The sequence below is a fragment of the Cnephaeus nilssonii genome, assembly GCF_951640355.1.
Source record: "Cnephaeus nilssonii genome assembly, chromosome: X".
In the NCBI taxonomy this organism is placed as follows: Eukaryota; Metazoa; Chordata; class Mammalia; order Chiroptera; family Vespertilionidae; genus Cnephaeus; species Cnephaeus nilssonii.
In genome coordinates, this window is record NC_137071.1 from 132923350 (window position 1) to 132945855 (window position 22506).

Genomic DNA, 22506 nt, shown 5'->3' on the forward strand with positions numbered 1-22506 from the left:
GCCTGTGAGGACCTGCAGCATAGGGTCAGGCAGAACCCATATTGCCAGCAAAGAGTGTGCTCCAGGAAGTCTATATGTAGAGAAATATCAGAATTACACTTTGAAAAATAAATATCAGGCAGAGTGCTACTGGCATATTTCTCAATTGAGGAAGGGAGATATATATTCCAGAGACTTGGTACTCTGGGAAAAGAAAATCCTTAATGTTCAGTTGCTATTACTATATACAATGGCATATAAGAGTATGATGTTATTGAAGTGAGCTATTAACATAAGATTCTGCAATGCTTTAAATATCAGTGTGTGTGTATGTGTGTGAGGGGGGTGGACCCTGAGGGCAGGCATTATAGTCCTCAATTTATTTGAGCAGAGTTGGGAAAAGAGCATGGGCTCTGCAGTCCAGTAAGCCTAAGTTCAAATCTCAGCCTTTCACACTGATTAGCTCTTTGGACACTTGGAGGAGTTATATATACATATATTTGATTTCCAAGAGGAAATGAGAGGGAAAGAGATAGAAACATCAATGATGAGTGAGAATCATGGATCGCCTGGGAGCTGGGCAGCAGCCCTCCCCCCAACCCCCGCCACCACTGCTGGTCACCGTCTGCAATCAAGCCCCCACTTGCACCCGCTTTGGCCTGGTGCTACCCACTCACCTCCACCATCCCGCCACGGTCCCCCTCTCATTGGGGCCCATCGGGGCCAGCAGCACCTCCACTGCCGCCCACAGTGCTGGTCACTGATGCCCGCCATGTTCTGCGCCGCCCCCTGGTGGTCAGCGCACAACATAGCGAGCGGTCGAATGATTGCCCAAGGGGACAATTTTCATATTAGGCTTTTATTATATAGGATAGCAACTCCCAAAAAATTGGCTTATGGAAACAGATCTGGGGGAATTAAGTGGATTATAATAATGGTAACCCTTAACACGTTAAGCGCCCAGCCTGTTTTGTCTTCTGGATGGAAAGTATAGTGTCAGTCACTGGTGACTGACTGGGCGCTTAACGTGTTAAATTTGGGGTAGAGTGGAATTCTACCATTACACACCATACATGGGTCAAATATTGCCCCTCAACATTTGAAGAATGATGAAAGGCTGGCTGCACTCACATGGTTAACCTAAAATTTAGATGTTAGTGCTGTTATGGGGACCATAGATTTTTCTGTGTCCTAATATTTTTATCAAAATAGTTAAAAAACAATTCACACATGAAATGTAATCATATCATGCATTTGTTTAAGGTGAAGAAAATAAGTTTTCTAAGGGAAAAGGGGGGGCGGAATAATAAAGAGTAAAAGTGAAAATGAGAATAAAGCTGTGTACCAGCAAGATGTTCTATACCCTGAGCATTATATTTATTTTTTCAAGCCTGCTAATGAAAGCCAAATTGTAATGTATTTGGTGGTCAAAATATGGATTAGGAATGAAATAAGGGAGTGGTATATACAAAGAAGGAAACATTTAGAATTTATAAAGTAGTGTCATTGGAAGCCAACAATTGGGAAGTCATACTTGGCAGCCCATGGATGCAGTCTGGCCTGCAGATTTATTGTTTGGTATACATAAGCATGTGGCTCTGTTGCTAACCTTTAAATATCAGGAGATTTTACATTTAAAAATGTTTTGTGGAGTTCTGTTGGAAACCTGAGGGTCTGTGAGCATTGTGCCCTGTGGCAACATTGATCTGCAGCCCGTGAGGCCTTTCCTCCACTTCCCTGCCATTCTGGGTTGCTCCTGACAGGTGTGCTGCCCTCTTCCCTTGCTTGCTCTGTCTGCTGGGCTCCTGGCAGAGAATAAAGGGATGTGTGCAATAGGGTAGAACAAATGAGTGAACTTTTTTTTTTTAATATATATTTTATTGATTTTTTTTACAGAGAGGAAGGGTGAGGGATAGAGAGCTAGAAACATCGATGGGAGAGAAACATCGATCAGCTGCCTCTTGCACACCCCCTACTGGGGATGTGCCCGCATCCAAGGTACATGCCCTTGACCGGAATCGAACCTGGGACCTTTCAGTCTGCAGGCCGACGCTCTATCCACTGAGCCACACCGGTTAGGGCATGAGTGAACTTTTAAATGAACTGTTTTCTAGTGATAAGATCTGGGAAATTTTGGCAAACAAGTGTCAACACTAAGGATTCTTTTTATGGAAGGGCCTTTACAAAAGCACTTATATTTACATACACATACTGTTTGCTCATGTTTTTTGCTTCATTGCTAATGTCATTTTCTCATTTTATAGATAGAGGCTGTAAAGTACATTAATTAGGTGCCTTGCTCAGACTGTGACTAATGGAGAAAGGCTTGGAAAGTAGTGCTTAGGTCTTTGTATTTAATGTCCTTCCCCATCTCTACTGCTTCAGTGATTTCTAGTATAATTAAAACATGAACTTACATGTTAACTCTTCTTGTCTTAAAGAAACCTTGAAATTAAGATGAAAAAAATATGTACTTCTCTACCTGATATGACTTAGATATAAAGTTGTATGCTCTATTAGCCTTTTTAGAAAAAAAATAATTCTATACTATATGACATTAGCATAAAAGTTTATGCTTTATAGTATTTTTAAAGTTGAAAACAACTCTTGTGAAGTTATACATACATCAGAAAGAATATATCTCATATAGCTCAATGTATATTCCACAAACTGAACACACCCATATAGTTAACATCCAGATCAAGGGAAAGCACAGTGTTGGCTTCCCAGAAGTTTCCCTTCAACCCCCTTCCATAATTTCCTATCCCTCCTCCCAGGGTGACCACTAGACTAACTTCTGATAGCAATCTCTAGGTTTTAAAGCACGCAATGTGATCGTATTCTTAAGGAAACTGAAACCTTAAGAAGAATGTTTGGTTTTTTATATTTCCCATAAGAAATATAAAAAGCAATGCCCTGGGACAGATCAAAGGCTTCACCTACCCATGCTGTCTGACCAATGAAACAAGGACCCTTTTTGTGGGAGCCAGACCCATTCACTTCTTTACTGTGGTCTCAACACAGATGCATTTCCACTGACCACTCAAGACTACCTCTTTACTTCTTATGTGGTTCTGGTGATAAGAATGTATTTAGCCCAGCCTGTGTGGCTCAGTGGTTGAGTGCTGACCTATGAACCAGGAGGTCATGATTTGATTCCTGGGTTGTAGGCTCGATCCCCAGTGTGGGGCTTGCAGGAGGCAGCCGATCTCATCATTGATGTTTCTATCTCTCTCGCCCTCTCCCTTCCTCTCTGAAATCAATATATATATATATATTATATATATATATATATTATCCTACATAATAAAATGGTAATATGTAAATTACCATCACTCCGCTATGCCCACGATTGGGCCAGCAGGAGGCGCAGGGGGCGGGACTCAGGGTGGCCGGGGTAGCTGATTGGGCCAGCAGGACGCTGAGCCATGGCTGCGCTGGAGGCTTTCGGAAGGCCTGGTGCACCGGCGGACAGCCGGCCAGCTCCCCCGCGATCAAAAGCCAAAGCGGGGGAGCTGGCCGGCTGTCTGCTCCGGCACAAGGCCTTTCGAAAGCCTCCGCCGCGCAGGAGGCTTTCGGAAGGCCTGGTGCACCGGCGGACAGCCAGCCCGCTGGTGCACCAGGTGCATGATTAAATCATGCACTGGGCCTCTCTCTCTCTCTCTCTCTCTCTCTATATATATATATATATATATATATATAATAAAGAATGTATTTAAACTTTATATTTTCTTTTATAAAATGACAGTATGCTGCCAATCTTTCCTAAATTGTTTCAGTTTGAAGGTAAGTGCTGTATGTTATTTAAAGTAGTTGTCCAGATGTGTGTTGAATAATTTTAAATGTGCTTAATAAGTGCAAAGTTTTACAATTAATGTTGTGATTTCTAGTACAAATGTCATTTTCTCAAAGCTTTCTCAAATTTAGAAAATGATGTAGTTCTAACAGTTCTTCATTATAGATTTTCATAAAGTTAATGAGTAAAATTGCAGTAAATTAGTGTTTTGTTTATTTATAAAATAATGTAAAGTTCTATGTTTTCTTTTATAATAGTATGATATCCTGTAGTTACATTAGTGCCTTAACTAGCACAATTGAAATTGACCCAGATGCTAGATTAGCCAAACTCTGCAAGCAATGAGGACTTTGCTTGAGCATAGCTCACTGACGCTCCCTCTGGGTATAGTAGGACTAAGTCTGAAATTCGTCAGGAGCACTGTTATTCCTGGTTGACCTTCATTTATATACACTTATGAATACATCTGTTTATGAGCAAAAGTCTTAAATCTAGTACAGTGGTCGGCAAACTCATTAGTCAACAGAGCCAAATATCAACAGTACAACAATTGAAATTTCTTTTGAGAGCCAAATTTTTTAAACTTAAACTTCTTCTAACGCCACTTCTTCAAAATAGACTCGCCCAGGCCATGGTATTTTGTGGAAGAGCCACACTCAAGGGGCCAAAGAGCCGCATGTGGCTCGCAAGCTGCAGTTTGCCGACCATGGATCTAGTAATCTTGCTTCAAATTCCCTTCCAAAGTCAAGCTGTCTCTGATCATTTTAGCTATCCATAATGTGCACTTGACTAGGCCTAATATATGTCATTCAGAGGGGAAATCATATAGGAAAAAAGAAAGCCTTAGAAGTTTTGGTAAATAGTAGCTACCTTGTAGTTAACCCTACCCAACCTAAACATTTCTACCCTGATATCCTGTTCCCCTCTTGCATGCACTGCCTCATGACTTTTGATTAACCCAAGTCAAGCCTTCCCAGAGTAACGTCTGAAACTTTTTTAAATATCAAGGCTTCACTTCTGAATTGCTTGTCCTTGGTGGGAATGCTTTTAGGCCACAACCTTAGTGCTGCTGGCCTGCAGATTCCACTTAAATCTGTTACTAAGGCATCAAATATAAACATATCCTTTCCCTAGCCTTAACTCTCTAACATTTTTATTTTTGTCAGAAGAAAGATGATTTAATTATTAGAGGTATTGTGTTTAAAGCACCCACTAAAGATTCTATCAGGCTTATCCTTAGCCAAACAGCCACTAGGAAATTGACCATGAGGAGGTAGTTAGTGTTGAAGGGATATAAAGGACGTATATGATCTGAGACAAATAGGGCCAAGATGAACTTTGTAAAAACATTCTTTGAAGAAGTGAATGGCATTAATCGCTTACTGCTTCTTGTATTTTAGAGGTAATTTTACCTTTAATGAAGTGCATAAATGAAAAGCATAGGAAAAAATCCAATAAGGAGCTTAATCTCCTAATGACAAAAAAATAAGCTGATCCATGATTCTCTATAATGTGCCAGTAGATAGAAAGCGTGCCCACCCGCCCCCCCCCGCCCCCGATACAAAGCTTTTTAACTTATTTAGAAGCGTTCTTTAGAGACAGCCCTGGTAGCAAATTTAGTTTCCATATTAACCATTTCATAGATAGGTGCTAATAGAATTTTGGGAATTCTAGTCATTAAAAATGAAATAGGGCAACAGGCACAAAATCCTTGCTAATATAGTAACTTGATATGCAGCATGGGTTATGCAGCATTTATTTCTTTGACTTCAGTATTTGAACTCATATCCATGTGTTCTTTGAGATAATATGAGTTATGACAGCAAAATAAATCTCTGGTTTTTTAAAAAAGAAAATCTAACTCTTCCTTAATTATCAATTTTGCTATAGAATCGCACACTTCCAGAAGACAAGGCAGAGGAAATTAATAAACATCTGGAAGACAAGAAGAAAGCTGTGGGAGACAATAAAAATGTTCTTGTAGATGACCTCAGTGAAATCAGCGACAATTCAAATGTTCCTGCAGATGACCTCAGTGACACCAGCGACAATTCAAATGTTCCTACAGGTTACCCAAGTGAAACCAGCGACAACTCAATTGAAAAGGTATTGACAACCATTGAGAAGATATGATGATATGTGTTTAAATCCTGAGATCCTACCTAAGAGAAAACGTATGGGTTCCTTGGTCTCTGCAGAAGGCAGATTCCAACTTCCTTTGGGAGCAAAACTATTTCTATGAATAACTTTTTTCCTGCAAATTTATGAATGAGGCACACTTTGTTTCTAGCTCTCTTTCTATACTTCTTGCTAGCATTCTGTTCCCTGCATGAATGGAAATCAACTGATGTGGGCCAGTATAGTACAGTATACTGTTGAGAAATAAACAATGAAGTTCAGCACTGGGTCTTTGAAATGATGAAAATACAAAGTTAGAAGCACTGTATTGGTGGCACATATGGGACATGTGCGTGCCTGCATACATGTGTTAATTTACATGTATAGGGACAAACTAAAGTTGTTCACAAGAGTGTTTAAGGTTGTGATCAGTTCAGCAGAGATGCAATCTAGAAGGAATTATTTATGGGAGGAGAAGGAGGAGGTATCACTGAGGAAGAAAAAGCCATCCTAAAGATCGAGCTAGAGACATCAAAAACATCTCTTCCATTTGGCAGTTTTGCCTGATAATGACACTGTTAGGAGACAAATGGTAGTTTTGAAATCATTAATTTGCTAACACTAACCTGGAATAATTTCATAGATATCTAATTCAGAAACCCAAATTGAATGACACTATATTGATTCATTTTTGTTTTCATTTTTTGGACCTCTTGTATAAAACACTGAGTTAGTCATGTCTTCTCATTTATGAAACACTATTATCATTGGTCTGGGCAAGGCTCCTTTCTCTTTATTGAAATTGATCCCTTTTTAGCCCCATTTCCCTTCACCCTAACATAGATAACCATTGAAACATGCTTGTCCTTTTATTTGAATCTGTACATGTAAAACATGTATTGTTTGTTGTTTTGTGTGCATGTATTTTTTATTTACAAGATGGTATTTTGTATAGAGGTCATTGTCTTTCTTTTTTTAAAATATATGTTTATTGATTTCAGGGAGGAAGGGAGAGGGAGAGAGAAATAGAAACATCAGTGATGGGAGAGAATCATGGATCAGCTGCCTCCTGCACTCCCCATACTGGGGATCGAGCCTACAACCCTGGCATGTGCCCTGACCAGGAATCAAACCATGACCTCCTGGTTCATAGGTTGACACTCAACCACTGAGCCATGCTGGCTGGGTGTCATTATCTTTCTTGATTCCTTCTTTTTCCAAGACTCCTTCCTCTCATAGAGAAAAAAAAATGTTTATGAGTTGTTGCTTCTTTTTTTCCAGAGGAAGGAAAGGATTCTGTTTATAAGGAGCATTTATGAGTTACAGTTAGGGTGGTCCCTATAATTCTTTAACATAGAACACATTAAACTCCAATTTGACATTGTAAGATGCTAAGCTAAATCATATACCGATTAATATTCCTGAATATTCTTTTAGCAGAGTTCTTGAATCATACAGTATTTTTTGAATCATACAATTTTAAGCTAAGAGTGACCTTAGCAATCACTCAGCATTGAGGCAACAGCCCAGCAAAGTGAAGTAATTGTCACATATTTGTGTTAATAGCAGGGGCTGACTCTGGAACCCTACTTACAAAGCAAGACTAGGTTTTCTAGCACAGAACAAATATGTTTTTTTATTATATTGTTTCTTTATTGTTTATAGGACAAAAAAAACAACCAAGAGGAACCGGCCATTTCTGAATACAATGAAAATCCAAAAGGTGTGAGCACATTTGACTTCAAAAGTATGCTTTTAGAAAAGCTAGATATATAACATGCATACATGTGTACATACATATAGATGCATATATGTACTTTTATGGAGTAATTAGTTTACACACATATACTCTATTTTATACTTTTTACTGTCACATGACATATGTGACATGAGCTTATTTGTTCTCATTGATAGCCACCACAGCTTTTTCACATAAAAATAATCATGCTACTCCTAGCTGCTCATATGTCATTTTCAAGTGATTTAGGACAGCCTTTTCACTACCTTTTTCTTTTCTTTTCAATCTGTAGTTTTAAGTTAAGCTTTTGCCCCAAATTTCAATTTGTATCTCTGGTGAGCACTGCCAGACTCTATTGCCTATGACCAGGCTGGCCTAGAACCACAGCAAGCCTTCTAGCTTTCCCCCAGATCTCAGACATAAGTCTTTTTTATCTTACCACAGATATTTAAGAGGAATCCTTTCCCAGCTCTAGCTGTTGGTGTCAGAGAACAGTGCCACAGAATAGAAGAGACCTACATTTTCTACACCCAAATCATCTGTGTTTTTGCTGTACAACCCCTATGTTACATTTCCATACCATCACATCACAGTGTGCTTTTTATTGTGTTCTCATTAAAAATACCTGTCATAATAGTAGATATTTGATCTGAACTTTAGCAGAGAAGAAATAGTTCCCTTGTTACTTTTTCCCTTCTAACTTCTGTGGATAGACTAGAAAGTTTTAGAATATTTTAAGTAAAATGTTAAAATATTTATCATCTCTAAGTATTTTTAGCATATAGCCTAAAATGTTAAAAAGAAGTTAAATATAATATTTAAGTAGTTGGTAATATAAATTAAAATAATGCATTGCTTCATGAGTATACTTTAAAGATCATTATTTAACTATATAACATGTGGATTAATTTGGAACACAAATATAATGTCCATTTGAGTAAAAGGGATTTAATTATAATTTTTTGAAAACGTAATTTATATTTTACAAAAGTATTTCCTAGCATTCACTGTTACCTTTGTAGCCTTCTAAACTTTTACAGCATTGGTCAGGTCATTCTTGGCTTTTTGCCTTAACTCAACTTTTTTTTAGTATATTTTTATTGATTTCAGAGAGAAAGTGAGAGGGAAATAGAAACATCAGTGATGAGAGAGAATCACTGATTGGCTGCCTCTTGCATGCCCCCTACTAGGGATCGAGCCCACAACCCAGGCATGTGCCTTTGACTGGAATCGAACTTGGGACTCTTCAGTCCCCAGGCCAACACTCTATCCAGTGAGCCAAACCAGCCAGGGCTTAACTCAACTTTTCAGGAAATGTGCAGTTTGGACCTCTTCCATTACTCCAGTGGTACGGTCTTTTATTATTACCCTATAATTCAGGGTTGATAGAGTTTCACTGAAAGCATCAGGACTTTTCTTTTTCTGATTAGTTAGGAAAAAATTTTCTAAATATATTCTATTGTAGGAAACATATGTGAGCTTACAAAGAGCAGTTCTTCAGAAATCCTGGAGGATAGTAAATCCACACCAGGTAAAGACAGGAAAGTATCGAAGAAGGTAAGTGAAATGAACTTCTCATTTTAATATTAAGACCAAAGTATTGAATTTCTCCTTCTACTTTTTATATGGTGATCCACATAATTTAACTTCTTTAATATGAGTTTTTATGCCCAGAAATGTGAAGAATTTCAGGTGATGTTTGACATTTTTAACGTGCAAATTTGTTTATTTATTGGACTTTAAATTATGAGTCAGGTAGTTCTTCCAAAATTTAATAGCATATTTTTTCAATCATTCCATCCATGCTGATTCATCATACAAAAAAAGATTCATAAAAGAACTTTATTGCTTAAATTATAAGTGCATAATAATCAAGAGAGTAAGGCAAAGCCATGAAATAGAAAGGATGAATGAAAAAATAAAGATGGTTGTGTTTAGGAAACATTACAACATGCTACTTCAGTCTCTCAGGGGATGACTAATACATGTCTTGGAGTTGTTGAAAATCTAAGGAATATGTTTCTTCTCCTTGAAAGTAAGTTTCTCTTTTCACTTTCAGAACTTTCTTTAATTATGAGACCATATTTCAGGGTAGAAGAGAAAACATGGAAGACAAGAAAAATAAAAGGCCTTGTTAGTTCCCATTCAAACTTCAGGTCTCAGCTTAAATGTAATTTCCATATACAGGCCTTTTATAACAGCAGCACTTATGTAAATTATTATATCCCATTATTATTATTTTGTCACATAACACTTTTCTTATCCTTCTTAATATTCATCACAACTTGCAATTATATAGTCATTTGTATATCTATTAGCTTTATGTCTCTATCTCCCCACTGGCCTTCAGCTCCATAGGGACAGAAATGATAATCTGTCTTGTTTTCCAGTGTATCCTCATCACTTATCACAGTTTCTGGTATGTGGTAAATACTCAGTAAATATTTTAGGTTGACAATGAATTGTAAAATATAAGGAAGTAAGAAAGAGGAAAGGGTGAAGGTGTAAAAACCAGGAACCACACTTAGAGTAGTTAAACAGCCTGTCTTTTGCCAGCTTTGGAGGTATATGCCACTCTGAAATTCCTTTTCAATCATTCCTTTCAGAGTTACTTTAGAAATTTCAAATGCTATTTGGCCATGATGCCCATATTGTTATCTTTTGCTAAAAACTAATTTATGACCTTTTTTTTCTTTATAAAAATTATTTGATAAATTTGGATTATTATATTGTGACCTGGCTCAAAGGACACTTTGAATTAGCTTTAGAATTATAACAGATGCATCATCAGAACATTTGATCAAGGTTTAGAAACTTTTTAAATTCTCCGTCTAGTAGACCAGGACATTTAACAGATAATATACTATGCTTCATAGCATTCCTGCGAATACTTTTTCCAATTATGAGAGTTCAGGGAAAGTATCTGAAAAAGAGAATCAAATATGAGGGAGGAAGGTGAAAAGTGAAAGAGGTAGACATTAAAAACAGGAGAGGAAAAGTGAAGTGAAGCCGAAAAAAAAAAAAAAAGATTATTGGAAAACATACCTCTGACCAAATGAAAACGCATATTCTAGAATCCATGGTCAGATTTCAGGGGCTGTTCAGGCTCTCCAGTCTTCAGAATTCCCTGTAGGTTGTAGGATTTAGATATACAGTACAGGAGAGAGGGCCAAGCCAGGGAAGGAATGCTGTGCGGGAGGCAGAATAGCACACACTTGTAGAAGCGGACCAAGCAAGGTGCCCGAGTGCCAGCACTAGTGGATGGGACAAAGGTAAGGTTGGGCCAGGACAAGTGCCAGACTGAAGAATTCAGTCTTCAACTTTGATTCTGCTTAAATTCTCATTTATACCTAGTAGAAAAATATATTTCAGTAGATACACATTTCCTTGGCTAAAAGAAAGAAATAAAAGATAATGAAAATTATATTAAAAAATCAAGAAGTAATAAGTATATTCCCTACTTAAGGAATATGCTGTTATTCTACATATTTTAAAAAAGGAAATCATTTGAATGAGATTTTTTTCAATCATTCTCACATGACATTTTTATCTACAGTGTCTCTCACCTATTTACATTATCCAAGCCAAATAAACCAAACTGTTTTTAAAACTTGGGAAAAGTAGCTCATTAACATATCCTGTATAATAAAAGGCTTCAGATTGTCCCCTCCACCAGGAGTTCGACTGGGAGTTCAACCAGGAATTCAACCAGGAGTTCGACCAGGGGACGGGCCAGCTGGCCAACCGCCCTCGGCCCCTCCCCCTGGCTGGCCCCGCCCCCAATCACCCCCCACATGATCAGGGGCAGGGCCAGCCCACCAACTGCCTGTGGCCCCTCCCCCCAGCTGGCCAGGCTCGATCAGCCCCCATTGGGGCAGTCCAGCCAGACCCCACCCGTGCACAAATTCACGCACTGGGCCTCTAGTATCAAAATAAATGTGTTTGAGATTTTGTATTCCTTCCCCTTAATTAAACAAATACTTTAAGGATAATCTAAAAAAAGAAAAAGAAAGACTTGCACTCTTCTACAAGACAGAATTCACTACTGAATTTTGTTTTCATAATTTTAAATGATTCAGGTAGCCAGGTGGTTTTCATTGACAGCAGAGATCTTTTGGTAGGTGATTGTTATATCTATAAATTACCAAATATTGCTTTTCTAAACTATAGTCAATGCTGATTATTTGGATCCACAGTTAGCCACTCAGAAAACTGTGTCATTGGCTTGATTTCCTTCCACCCTAATAAACTAATTAAAAAAGCAGTAAGTTTTCCAACTATTAAAAATTTTTCATTGTGGAATTAGTTCATTCTCCTATTTACTTAGCATATATTAATTGGGTATCTCTTATGTCCCAGGCACAAGGCTAGAGGTTACAGATACAGAGGTTAAAGATCCAGTGCCACTTTGAAGTCAATAGATTTTTTATTCATTGTCATTCCCATAAATAAAAGTCTGAGATGAGAATTTCTCTATCAAAAGTATGCCTGTGTATTTTTGCCTTCCTGGCAACTACCTTTTCTCTGCCATATTCCAGCTAGTTTCTCAAGGAGGAATCATGATTGTGATTGGTAAAAGAAAAAAGGCTTATGAATGCTAAGAATATACATATGGTATCCCATAAGGATGTGATGAAATAATGTTAAGACTTGTTGAAAATTGTGCACCCCCCAAATACTATTAAGTGAATATTTCACTTACTGAAATGAATTTTTTGTGTTTTTTCTAGACTTACCTTTTTAAAAGACTGTCACTGATGAGTATGAAAAGTATGCCGAATAATAATGAGCCACTTCCAGAAATAAAATCACTAGGAGATCAAATAGCTTTTAAAAGCAATAAGAAGGATTTCAAACAGAACCACATTGGGCAAAATAATCAGAATACGTCACCCACAAATACTGAGAAAACATCAAAATCCTGTGTAATACTTTAAATATATATTTGTGTGGTCACCATGCACATTGTAATTTATACTTGAAAAACATGACTTCTTAAGGAATGTTTCTGATAACAAACTTGAAGATATAATTTAATATGTTTTATTTGGTTTGAATAGTATGACCAGTTTTTATATTTATTTATGATAATATTTTTGACAAGCAATTTCACAGTATGTATATCTCAAACTCGCTAAGTGTTGTAGCCTTAACTGTTCAGTGTTCCATAAAAATATATTTTTATATGTGAAGGTTGAATTAAGAAATTTCACAGTTTAACTAAACAGTTTTACATCTTATAATTTCAAAAGGCAATATTTACAAACTCAAAACACTATAACAGTTTTTAATGTATTTGCAATTTTTAAAAACTGTCAAAATTGTTTTTAATGAGAATATTTTAATAAATTATACCTGGTTGGTTGCACTGTTTAAATAGGTGACTATGAATAAAATTTGGGGGTACTTGGACTTTTCAATTGACAAAATGGAGACAAAAAAACTAATTTTAAAATATTGAAAGCTATAAAATGCTTTTACTTCTAAGTAAAGGAAATTTCTGTATAACTGTAAACAGTACATATTTATAGAGAAACTGTGTTGAAATTTCTTTGCCTCCCACTCCTTTCTTCAGGGAAGTGATTTGTCATGAAGACATTGCAGATTATGTGGATCTGGAGTCTTTGACCACAGATCCCCACCACAGGAGAACCAAACATACCCAGTCTTGCTATTTCAGCTGTTTCTAGCATTGACAGTTGGCTCTAACACACAGTGCTCTGCCACAGGTATAGAAAGGGTAAAGCTATTTAGTCTACACCAATAGAGACATTGCTTTCCTATGCTCACAAATGATGCTTATTTAATGGAGCAAACTACATTCATTGTCCCCATTCTAGCTTCTGAACATTTTCTTCTTCAATCACAGTGGTCACTGTCCCAGTTAAATAAAAAGAAACATCATCTTTTGCCTTATGCACAAGGGTTGTGAGGATGCTAATTTAGAGTAAATGTGATTTTGAAATCTTATAGTCTTCTATGTAAATATTTAGTTAAATTCTAATTTTATTAAAGATAAATTTAATAAAATGTTTTGCTATTTCCACTTATAGTAATAGTACAGTATTGCAAAAATACTTTGCCAAAATCTAAACTATAGGAGTGAAGTGGAAATAAAACTCACAAATAGGACTAAGACAGGCCAGTTGTGGTTGGCAGAATTCTAAGATAGCCCCCAAGGTTCCTGCCTATTGGTATACTTGCCCTGAATAATCCCTTCCCCTTGAGTGTGGGTGAGGGATTGTGGAGAGATATCACTTAGGTTACATTATATGAAAGGTTTTACAGATGTAATTAAATTTCCTAATGTTAACTTTAAGCAAAAGGGAAATAACCCTAGGTAGGCCTGACCTAATCAGGTGAGCCCTTGCAAAGAGACTCTAGAACTCAGAGATGGAAGAAGTCAGAGAAGTAGAGATGCTTTTCTGTTGGCCTTGAAGAAACAAACTGCCACAATATGGAGAGGATCATGTGCCAGGGGAAAGTGAGAGGCCTCTAGTATCTGAGGGCCTCCATCCTACAACTGGAAGGCACTGAATTCTGCCAACAACCAATGAGCCTGGAAGAGGAACCCAATCCTCAGATGAGACCACAGCACTGGCTGAAGTCTTATGAGGCCTTGAGCAGAGGACCCAGTTAATCAGTTCCCAGGCTCCTGACCCATGAACACTGTAGTTTTAATCCACCAAGTTTATGGTAATTGTCATGCAGCAATATAAATTAATACCAGTCTTATTCTGTGGAAGGGCTTCTCCATATGGCGGCTTCCTTTATCAAAGAGAGTCAATAGAGTAGCAAGACAAGTGTCAGAAAATCATGGAAGTGACATCCCATCACTTTTGACATATTGTTTTAGAAGCAAGTCACAGGCCCCTCTCACACTCAAGATGAGGGCATGACACAATGACATGAAGACCAGGAGGCAAGGCTCACAGGGGCCATCTTAGAGCCTACTTGCCATACCACTCGTTTGGCTACTCATTATAAAGGAGAAAAGGAAAGATTAAGTCAAAGCACTTGGAAGAGGTGAACAGACAAGCATAAACTGACAAAGTATCCCTGTTTTGTCAGAGGTGTCAGAACAATTCAGACTTTTTAATAAGGTGGTTCATTGAGGATCAACACATTTTTCATGGTACTTTTATAAATACTTTTATAAAAACATTATACCAGCCATCTTCCCTTGGACTGTGAATGTATTATATTTATTTTCCAATTTTGGTTTCATATTTGGCTTTTACATTGAAATACTGAACACTTCCTACATGCCAGATACTATACCAGAAACTAAGAAAATCAAAGTCACAGTATGGTGAAGTAAAATGAAGAAAACACATCATCCTCTCTAATAAAATGGTAATATGCAAATTAACCATCACTCCGCTACATAAACCACGCCCACCAGCCAAGCCACGCCCACCAGCCAATCAGGGCGAGTATGCAAATTAACCCAAACCAAGATGGCTACAGCCACAGAGAGCAAGGTTTCCCAGGTAACAGAGCAAGCCAAGCTTTCCATAGCCGTTTGCAGGCCTAAGCCTCCACTCAAGCTATAAAGTTTCAATTATAGAAGGTAAACAAATTCAAACAAATGGCAACAGAATGGAGCTTGAGAGAGCAGGCCAGAGTTGCCGCCAGCAACAGGGGAAGCAAAGCTTTCCGCACACCCTGGCCGGGCTCACCTGCTTAAGGCAACAAAGTTTCAAGAAGGTGAATTAACTGCCACAGAAATGGCTGCCCTGGAGGGAGCAGCAGGCTTGGCTCCACTCCAGGCTACAAAGTTTCAATTGTAGAAGGAAAATAAATCCCAGATACCAGGGCCTCCGCTTGGGTCGCCAGGGGGCGTGCTGGCCTGCAAACCACCACAGGCCCCTCGCTCAGGCCGCCCCACGCCCCAAGGGAACCCCACCCTGATCCGGGACGCCCTTCAGGGCAAACCAGCTGGCCCCCACCCGTGCACCAGGCCTCTATCTTATCTAATAAAAGAGTAATATACAGATTGATCATCACTGCAACACACAATATAGCTGCCCCCATGTGGTCAAAGATTCTGCCTCCCTGTGGACACAAGATGGCCACTACAAGATGGCCAGCAGGGGAGGGCAGTTGGGAGGCACCCGGCCTGCAAGGGAGGGCAGTTGGAGGTGATCAACCCTGCAGGAGAGGGCAGTTAGGGGTGACCAGGCTGGCAGAGGAGGGAAGTTGGGGGCAAACAGGCTGGCAGGGGAGCAGTTAAGCATCAACCAGGCTGGCAGCGGAGTGGTTAGGGGGTGATCAGGCTGGCAGGCAGAAGCGGTTAGGGGCAATCAGGAAGGCAGGCAGGCAAGCAGTTGGGAGCCAGCAGTCCTGGATTGTGAGAGGGATCGGACCTAAATGGGCAGTCGGACATCCCTCCAGGAGTCCCAGATTGGAGAGGGTACAGGCTGGGCTGAGGGACAACCCCCAGCCGTGAACGAATTTCGTGCACCGGGCTTCTAGTTTAGAGATATTAGGGTAATTTAAAAACCTAAGTTTCCTAATTGGATGAAAAGGAGATCAGTGAACACTAAACTTCACACACAAAAATTAAGCTAACATATTTAAGAACTCAAAAAAAGAAAAGATTGTTGATAGAATTAAATGATCAATTTGTACTAGTTTCAAAAATAAAAGCTACATTAATAACATAGGTTTAATAAAAAGTGAAATGGTTACTTTAATCCCTAAACTATTCCCCTTCTATTCTTTGCCATTAATTTCTCTTTCTATAGTACTATTTCTTTGGATGTTTTTTACTGACCTTTTTGGGAGATGAAAACGGAATCTCTTGAAAATTAGAAGGTCGTTGATATTGTTCAAATTATGATGGATCAAATGTTATAGATATTAATTTACAGAATGCCAGTAGTGATAGGATTTTAGTCTTATGAAAGAGCATTCGATCCCATATCAAAACATTAAAAATAAAGAAAATATTGGTACTCATTAAGACCTTCCTTTGTATGAAGAAGAAACTGTACAATTCTGAAAAGGTTCTAACATTTCCTAGGGCTTCTGTAACAGAGGACCATACACTGGGAGACTTAAAAACAATAAAAATGTATTGTCTCACAGTTCTGGAGGCCAGCACTCCAAAATAAATGTATTGGCAGGACCTTACTCCCTCTGAAGGCACTGGGATGTGCCATGCCTCTCTCCTAACTTATGATAGCCTCAGGCATTCCTTGGCTTATAGATACAGGATATCACTCCAACCTGTGTCCTCATATGGCATTCTTATGTTTCTTCACATTGTCTTCCTTCTGTGCATGTCTGTCGCCATTTCTAAATTTTCTTTTTTTTTTATAAGGACACCAATCATATTGGATTAGAACCCACCCTGATGATCTCATTTTAATTTAACTACCTCCTTAATGGCCCTATTTGCAAACAGTATGACATTCTGAAGTACTGAGGGAGATAAAAAATGGCGGCAGAGTAAGTGGATGCTGCACAGACATGCTCCCAGGAACAAACTGGAATTACAACTAAAATACAGAAAAACTTCCTGAATAATCAATGGAAAACTCACAGGAGAGAGCCCTGATCACCAAGGACTAAAAGTGGAGATCGCATAGAGCAGTGATGGCGAACCTCTGACACGCGTGTCAGTGCCATTTCTGATGACACGCGGCCGCTGAGACGGCCGCATGCCAAGGATTAAACATTTATGTTATTTAAACTATAAATATCGCGAAATAATGTTTTTTCCTCAAAGGGACACACTACCCGAGTTATGCTCAGTTTTTTGGTGAAGTTTGAAACACCGAGCTCAAAAGGTTGCCCATCACTGGCATAGAGACTGGTAGGAGGGGTGGAAGCGTGAAAGGGCTGGCTGGGCGCTCACAGACAGCAACTGAAGTCCCAGAGAGATATCTCAGCTGTGGAGGGTTGCCACTGAGAACTCTGAGGTCTAATCCCCAAGCTGGGCCCCCAGCAGAGAGCACCAAAACTGAGAAGGGTACCCACATAACATCTGGCTGTGAAAAGCAGCAGGGGTGCTGTCTGCTAGGGAGAGACAGCTGGAAATTAAGGCACCTTCTTTATGGGCCAATGCACAAAATTCCCTGTGCAGCCACCCACTTTGTGCTCTGGCAGAGGGAGGGCAGAGTGGACTGGAGCTGTGTAAGCACAAGCCAGGACTGAGGACTTGGGGGTTAGAGCTCAGAAGGCAGACACCAAAAGTTTCCTGGGCTGAGTCATTCCCTCAGGCAGCAGAGGACATCTTTCCCACACAGACATTTGCTATACAGGCGACCTTGCCTGGAGGGAAGACAGTTGACACATCCTATTGGAAAACATCTTGCCCTGAGGCCACTTAAGAGACTAAAAATAGCCTCCAGGCAGAAGCAACTGCCACATCCTGTTGAAAACAACTTTCACTATACCTGTGGATGATTGCCTGGGGGCAATTCAAGTTGGAATCCTATCAGTCTGTAGGCAGAGGCAGTCTCTGGAGGCTTTGAGTCTTTGCCTGATCTAATTAGTCAGAAACATCGTTTTACACTGTCCTGCACTAGAGATTGAGAGGCATAGAGGATCTACCTAATACATAGTCACAAACCCAGACAGCCAAAATGAGGAGACAAAGAAACAACTCCCAAATGGAAGAACTAGAGAATTCTTCAGAAGAAGAGATAAATGAAGCAGAAGTAAGCAATTTATCTGAAACAGAGTTCAGAGTAATGATGGTAAAGATGCTCAACAGCCTAAAGTACTGGGGGTTAGGACTTTTAACATATTTTAGAGAAAACACAGTTCGACCCATAATAATGTTTTAGTAAGAATGTAAGAGACTAGACTAAAAGTTGAGATTATTTTGTGTGATCTGTAGCTCTCAAACTGAAGCACTGTTATAGGGCGGATCATTTTCTAGCAGTTGAGAGTGAAGAATGGGATAAGTGATATTCAATGTGTGTGTTTTCTGAGTACCTTTCAATGCCCATTCTACTGACCACATCCAATTTATCATATGTGCTAATACATATGGTACACATGTTATGGCTATGGGTAATATTTTATATACTGTAAAATATATTTTATAGGATGCAACTCCATGATTTTTATATATTTATTAAAGACTTTATTTGGGTAACAAAAATTAGAAAGGCTCAGCCATATCTAGGTTACAAAAGGAGATGATTCTATTATAAACTTCCTTAACCAGTTTCATCTTACACAATCATGGCTCCCCAGGCCTACCACCAAAAAGGTACTGAATGTTTTTAACAAAATACAATCAGCCAAATTAGCTGTGAAAATCTACTAAATACAAACTCTGACTTGGTAATAGCCTCTAAAATACATACACACATACTTACATACATTTGCAGACACATATACACATGTGCACACATTATAGTGAAAATCATCCCAGTTCCAGAATTAAATCTGATAAACCACTGTGGCACTTACTTGAACACCTTGGCTTTATATACCTGAGAAGTCTTCACCGAACGCAGAGTTGAATTTAAAAGGGTTTTTTTTTTAAAGACAGTTTTTGCTTTCTCTGTGGTTATTCATGGATATGAATATATCATTTTTCTAGGTCATATGGCCTATGTTGATGAGATATATAAATATACAGAAGTGGCAATAATTCATGATAATGAGGTGTATATTGATTCAGACACTTTCTCAAATGGAAGCAGTCAACAAAAGACTGTAGACTTGAATTTCCCCATACTGCACACCAGAATCTTCCTACAAACAACAGGCAGAGACACACAACACATGGAGGAAGCATTTCACTCAGGACTTTATGAAGACAACCTAGACATTTATTGATAATCATAAATGTACATATTTTATTATATGGTTAAAGCATGATTATATATAATTATAACATTCGTATTTAATAATAATTTATGCGCCATGCACTGTTTGAAATGCTTTCTTTTTATTAACACATTTAATCTTCACAATAAGCCTATAATAAAAGATTTAGTATCCCCATTTTCAGGTATAGTAATGAGTCACAGAGAAAATAAATGTACATAAGAACACACAGCTTATAATGTGATTTCTGACTTTATAAAAACTGTTCTTAACTACTACACTTTAAATTGTGTAGAGCACTGTAATTTCCTACATTCATTTTCTTCTTTTTCTGTCTGAAGAATTGATGAATATTCATAGCCAGGTGTGGCTAAGAAAATGGTCTTTTTTTTCTTGTTTTGATCTACTTACTCCAATTCTATATAATAAAGAGGTAATATGCAAACTGACCATCACTCCAACACACAAGATGGCCACCACAAGATGGCCAGCAGTGGAGGGCAGTTGTGGGTGATCAGGCCAGCAGGGGAGGGCAGTTGGGAGGGACCAGGCCTGCAAGGGAGGGCAGTTGGGGCAATCAGGCCTGCTGGGGAGGGCAGATAGGGGTGACCAGGCCAGCAGAGGACTGCAGTTGGGGGGAACCAGGCCTTCAGGGGAGGGCAGTTGGGGGGGACCAGGCCAGCAGGGGAGGGAAGTTGGGGGTGTCCAGCCCAGCAGGGGAGGGCAGTTAGGAGCATTCGGGCTGGCAGGGGAGCAGTTAGGCATCAATCAGGCTGGCAGGAGAATGGTTAGGGTGTGATCAGGCTGGCAGGCAGAAGTGGTTAGGGGCAATCAGGCAGGCAGGCGAGCGGTTGGGAGCCAACAGTCCTGGATTGTGAGAGGGATGTCCCAGATTGGAGAGGGTGCAGGCTGGGCTGAGGGACACACACACCCCCTGCATGAATTTCGTGCACTGGGCCTCTAGTTCTTTTATAAGTCTTATTCTGGTCACATTGTTATTTCCTTTGAGATCTGTATTAAATTAGGCTACATGTATTAACTTTGTACTGTGTCAACTTAGCTAACCTGTAACTATGTTTCCCAGAATTTCCTTCCTTTTGTGGTTCTAGTATCTGGTTGGCAACAAGAGATTTTAAAAGGTGAAAATGATCTGAAGGTTAGTGTTAGGTGCTAGGCAATACTGCAGAATGTGCACATTGCTGATGACATGTTTGCTTATCTATTAGCACGGGACAGAAGCTGGGCCCACAGATTGTTATCTTTGGAGGTTTCTGTTTATCCTTGCTCTCTTTCACATCATGTTCAGCTTTTCTGACTGCTAGCCCTGCTACCTTCAGTGACTTAAGGCTTACCACCATATGCAGTAACAACAGCTTTCATAAACTGATAGAAAATTGAAGAGGAAGTAATACATGCCAACTCATTCTATAAGGCCAACAATCTTACTCTGATAGAAAAAGCTATTACACAACCCCCCCCCACAAACATATCTTTTAGAGAAAACACAATTCAACCCATAATAGCTTTAGTAAGAATGTAAGAGATTAGACTCTAAAAGTTGAGATTTACTTTATGTTAATTTCCTTCATGAACATAGATATAAAATTTTTTTACATTTTAGATAGAATCAAACAATATATTGCATATCTATAATAATAAAAGCATAATATGCTAATTAGACCAAGACATTCTTCCGGACCTCCTTCTGGATGACCTTCAGACGAAGCCAGGGCTGTAAGGGTAGCATGGGTTCCAGGTGCCAGAGGGAAGCCGGTGCTGGCAGCTGGGGGAAGGAAGGCCTACTCTTGCATGAATTTCAGGCATGGGTCCTCTAGTTTTAATATATAAAGAGACAGGGTCCATCACGACCTAAACGACCAAATGGATGACTAAACAGGAGGCTCCATGGAGCGACCAGGCCAGCAGGGAGGGCAGTGAGGGATGACCAAATGACTGAGCCCTGGGCCCTGGCCGGGGCACAGCAGCAGAAGGGAGCTCTGGGCCCCAGTTGGAGCACGGTGGAACTTTGGGTCTTCTGTGATCAGGGGCATGGCTGGCCTTCAAACCTGAGGCCCAGAGCTCCCTGTGGCCACCACCCCCAGCTGGGGCTCAGAACTCCCTCCAGAGCTCCCTGTTACTGCCTGAGTAGGTGTGTGTGGTAGGAGGTGGGAGGCAGGAGGCAGGAGGAGGGAGGTGTAGCATCAGCCTGGGTCCCGCCTACCGCTGGCGAGGTGGGAGTCAGTCTGGGGAAACTTGCTTGGTGCTGGGACTGGATGCATCTGAGCTCATGGCAGGCTCCATGGAGGTTCCTGGTGGCCAAGGATGCAAAGCCAGAGTGTGAGCGTGTGGGTGTGTGCATGAGCGTGGACCTCAGTGATACACATGCACTCACATGCCCACATCCACACAGGGCCCTTGGCCACTCCACCCGCGCCTCCCTGGACTTCACCCTCCAGCCCGTATCCTCCTGGTCCTGTGCCCGATGGCCTGTCCCCGTCTAAGGTTTCTCAGTAACACAGCATTCAGGATTCGGGAATCAGAACTGGGAGTAACTGTGCGGTCTCCCCACCACAGGCTGTCCCCGCTTGCCCCCCTGAGGGAGGGGACAGGGAAGGGCGCTGGGGGCTCTTACTGCTCAGGGTTGGCAGGGAAGCAGCCAGAGGGGATACAGCCGAGCTGCCCCACCCCACCCCATGGCCCTCCCAGGGATGGCCCCGCCCCATGTGCCCTGCCCCATCCCCCCGGAACACGGGGCATCAGGGCATACCCCTCCCCCAGCTGGGAGGGTCCCTGCTGTGCTTCCACCTCCTTGGGAAACTGCTTTTCCAGCTCTGTCCCTATGGGAGAGCCATAGGGGTGCCGGATTCCTTTCCTTCCTTCCTTCCTTCCTTCCTTCCTTCCTTCCTTCCTTCAAAAGTGCCCGGAAAAGTGCGCAAACAGCTATGCTGGGAAGGGGTCGCTCAAGTTCAGCAATAGTTTGTGATTTGCCGAAGGCACATTGAACAGTTTTCTCTTACCCCATTTGTGGGAGTGTAATCTGATTTAAAACCAATGGACTAAACAAACAGAAGCACTTCCT

General features: G+C 40.2%; 1 protein-coding gene across 2 annotated transcripts in view; it reads left to right on the top strand.

Moving 5' to 3' along the window:
- Positions 1 to 12999, top strand: part of RPGR (retinitis pigmentosa GTPase regulator) — a 57819-nt gene extending 44820 nt beyond the window's left edge. The window contains exons 14-17 of one of the 2 annotated variants that reach the window (XM_079765544.1): positions 5666 to 5881; positions 7559 to 7616; positions 9097 to 9188; positions 12362 to 12999. In XM_079765544.1, coding sequence (XP_079621670.1) covers positions 5666 to 5881; positions 7559 to 7616; positions 9097 to 9188; positions 12362 to 12568 — 573 coding nt within the window. In that variant the 3' untranslated portion in view covers positions 12569 to 12999. Of the gene's footprint in view, positions 1 to 1875; positions 3157 to 5665; positions 5882 to 7558; positions 7617 to 9096; positions 9189 to 12361 lie in introns of those variants that run through there. The other variant, XM_079765545.1, reaches the window with a different exon arrangement.
- Positions 13000 to 22506: the final 9507 nt, after the last annotated feature.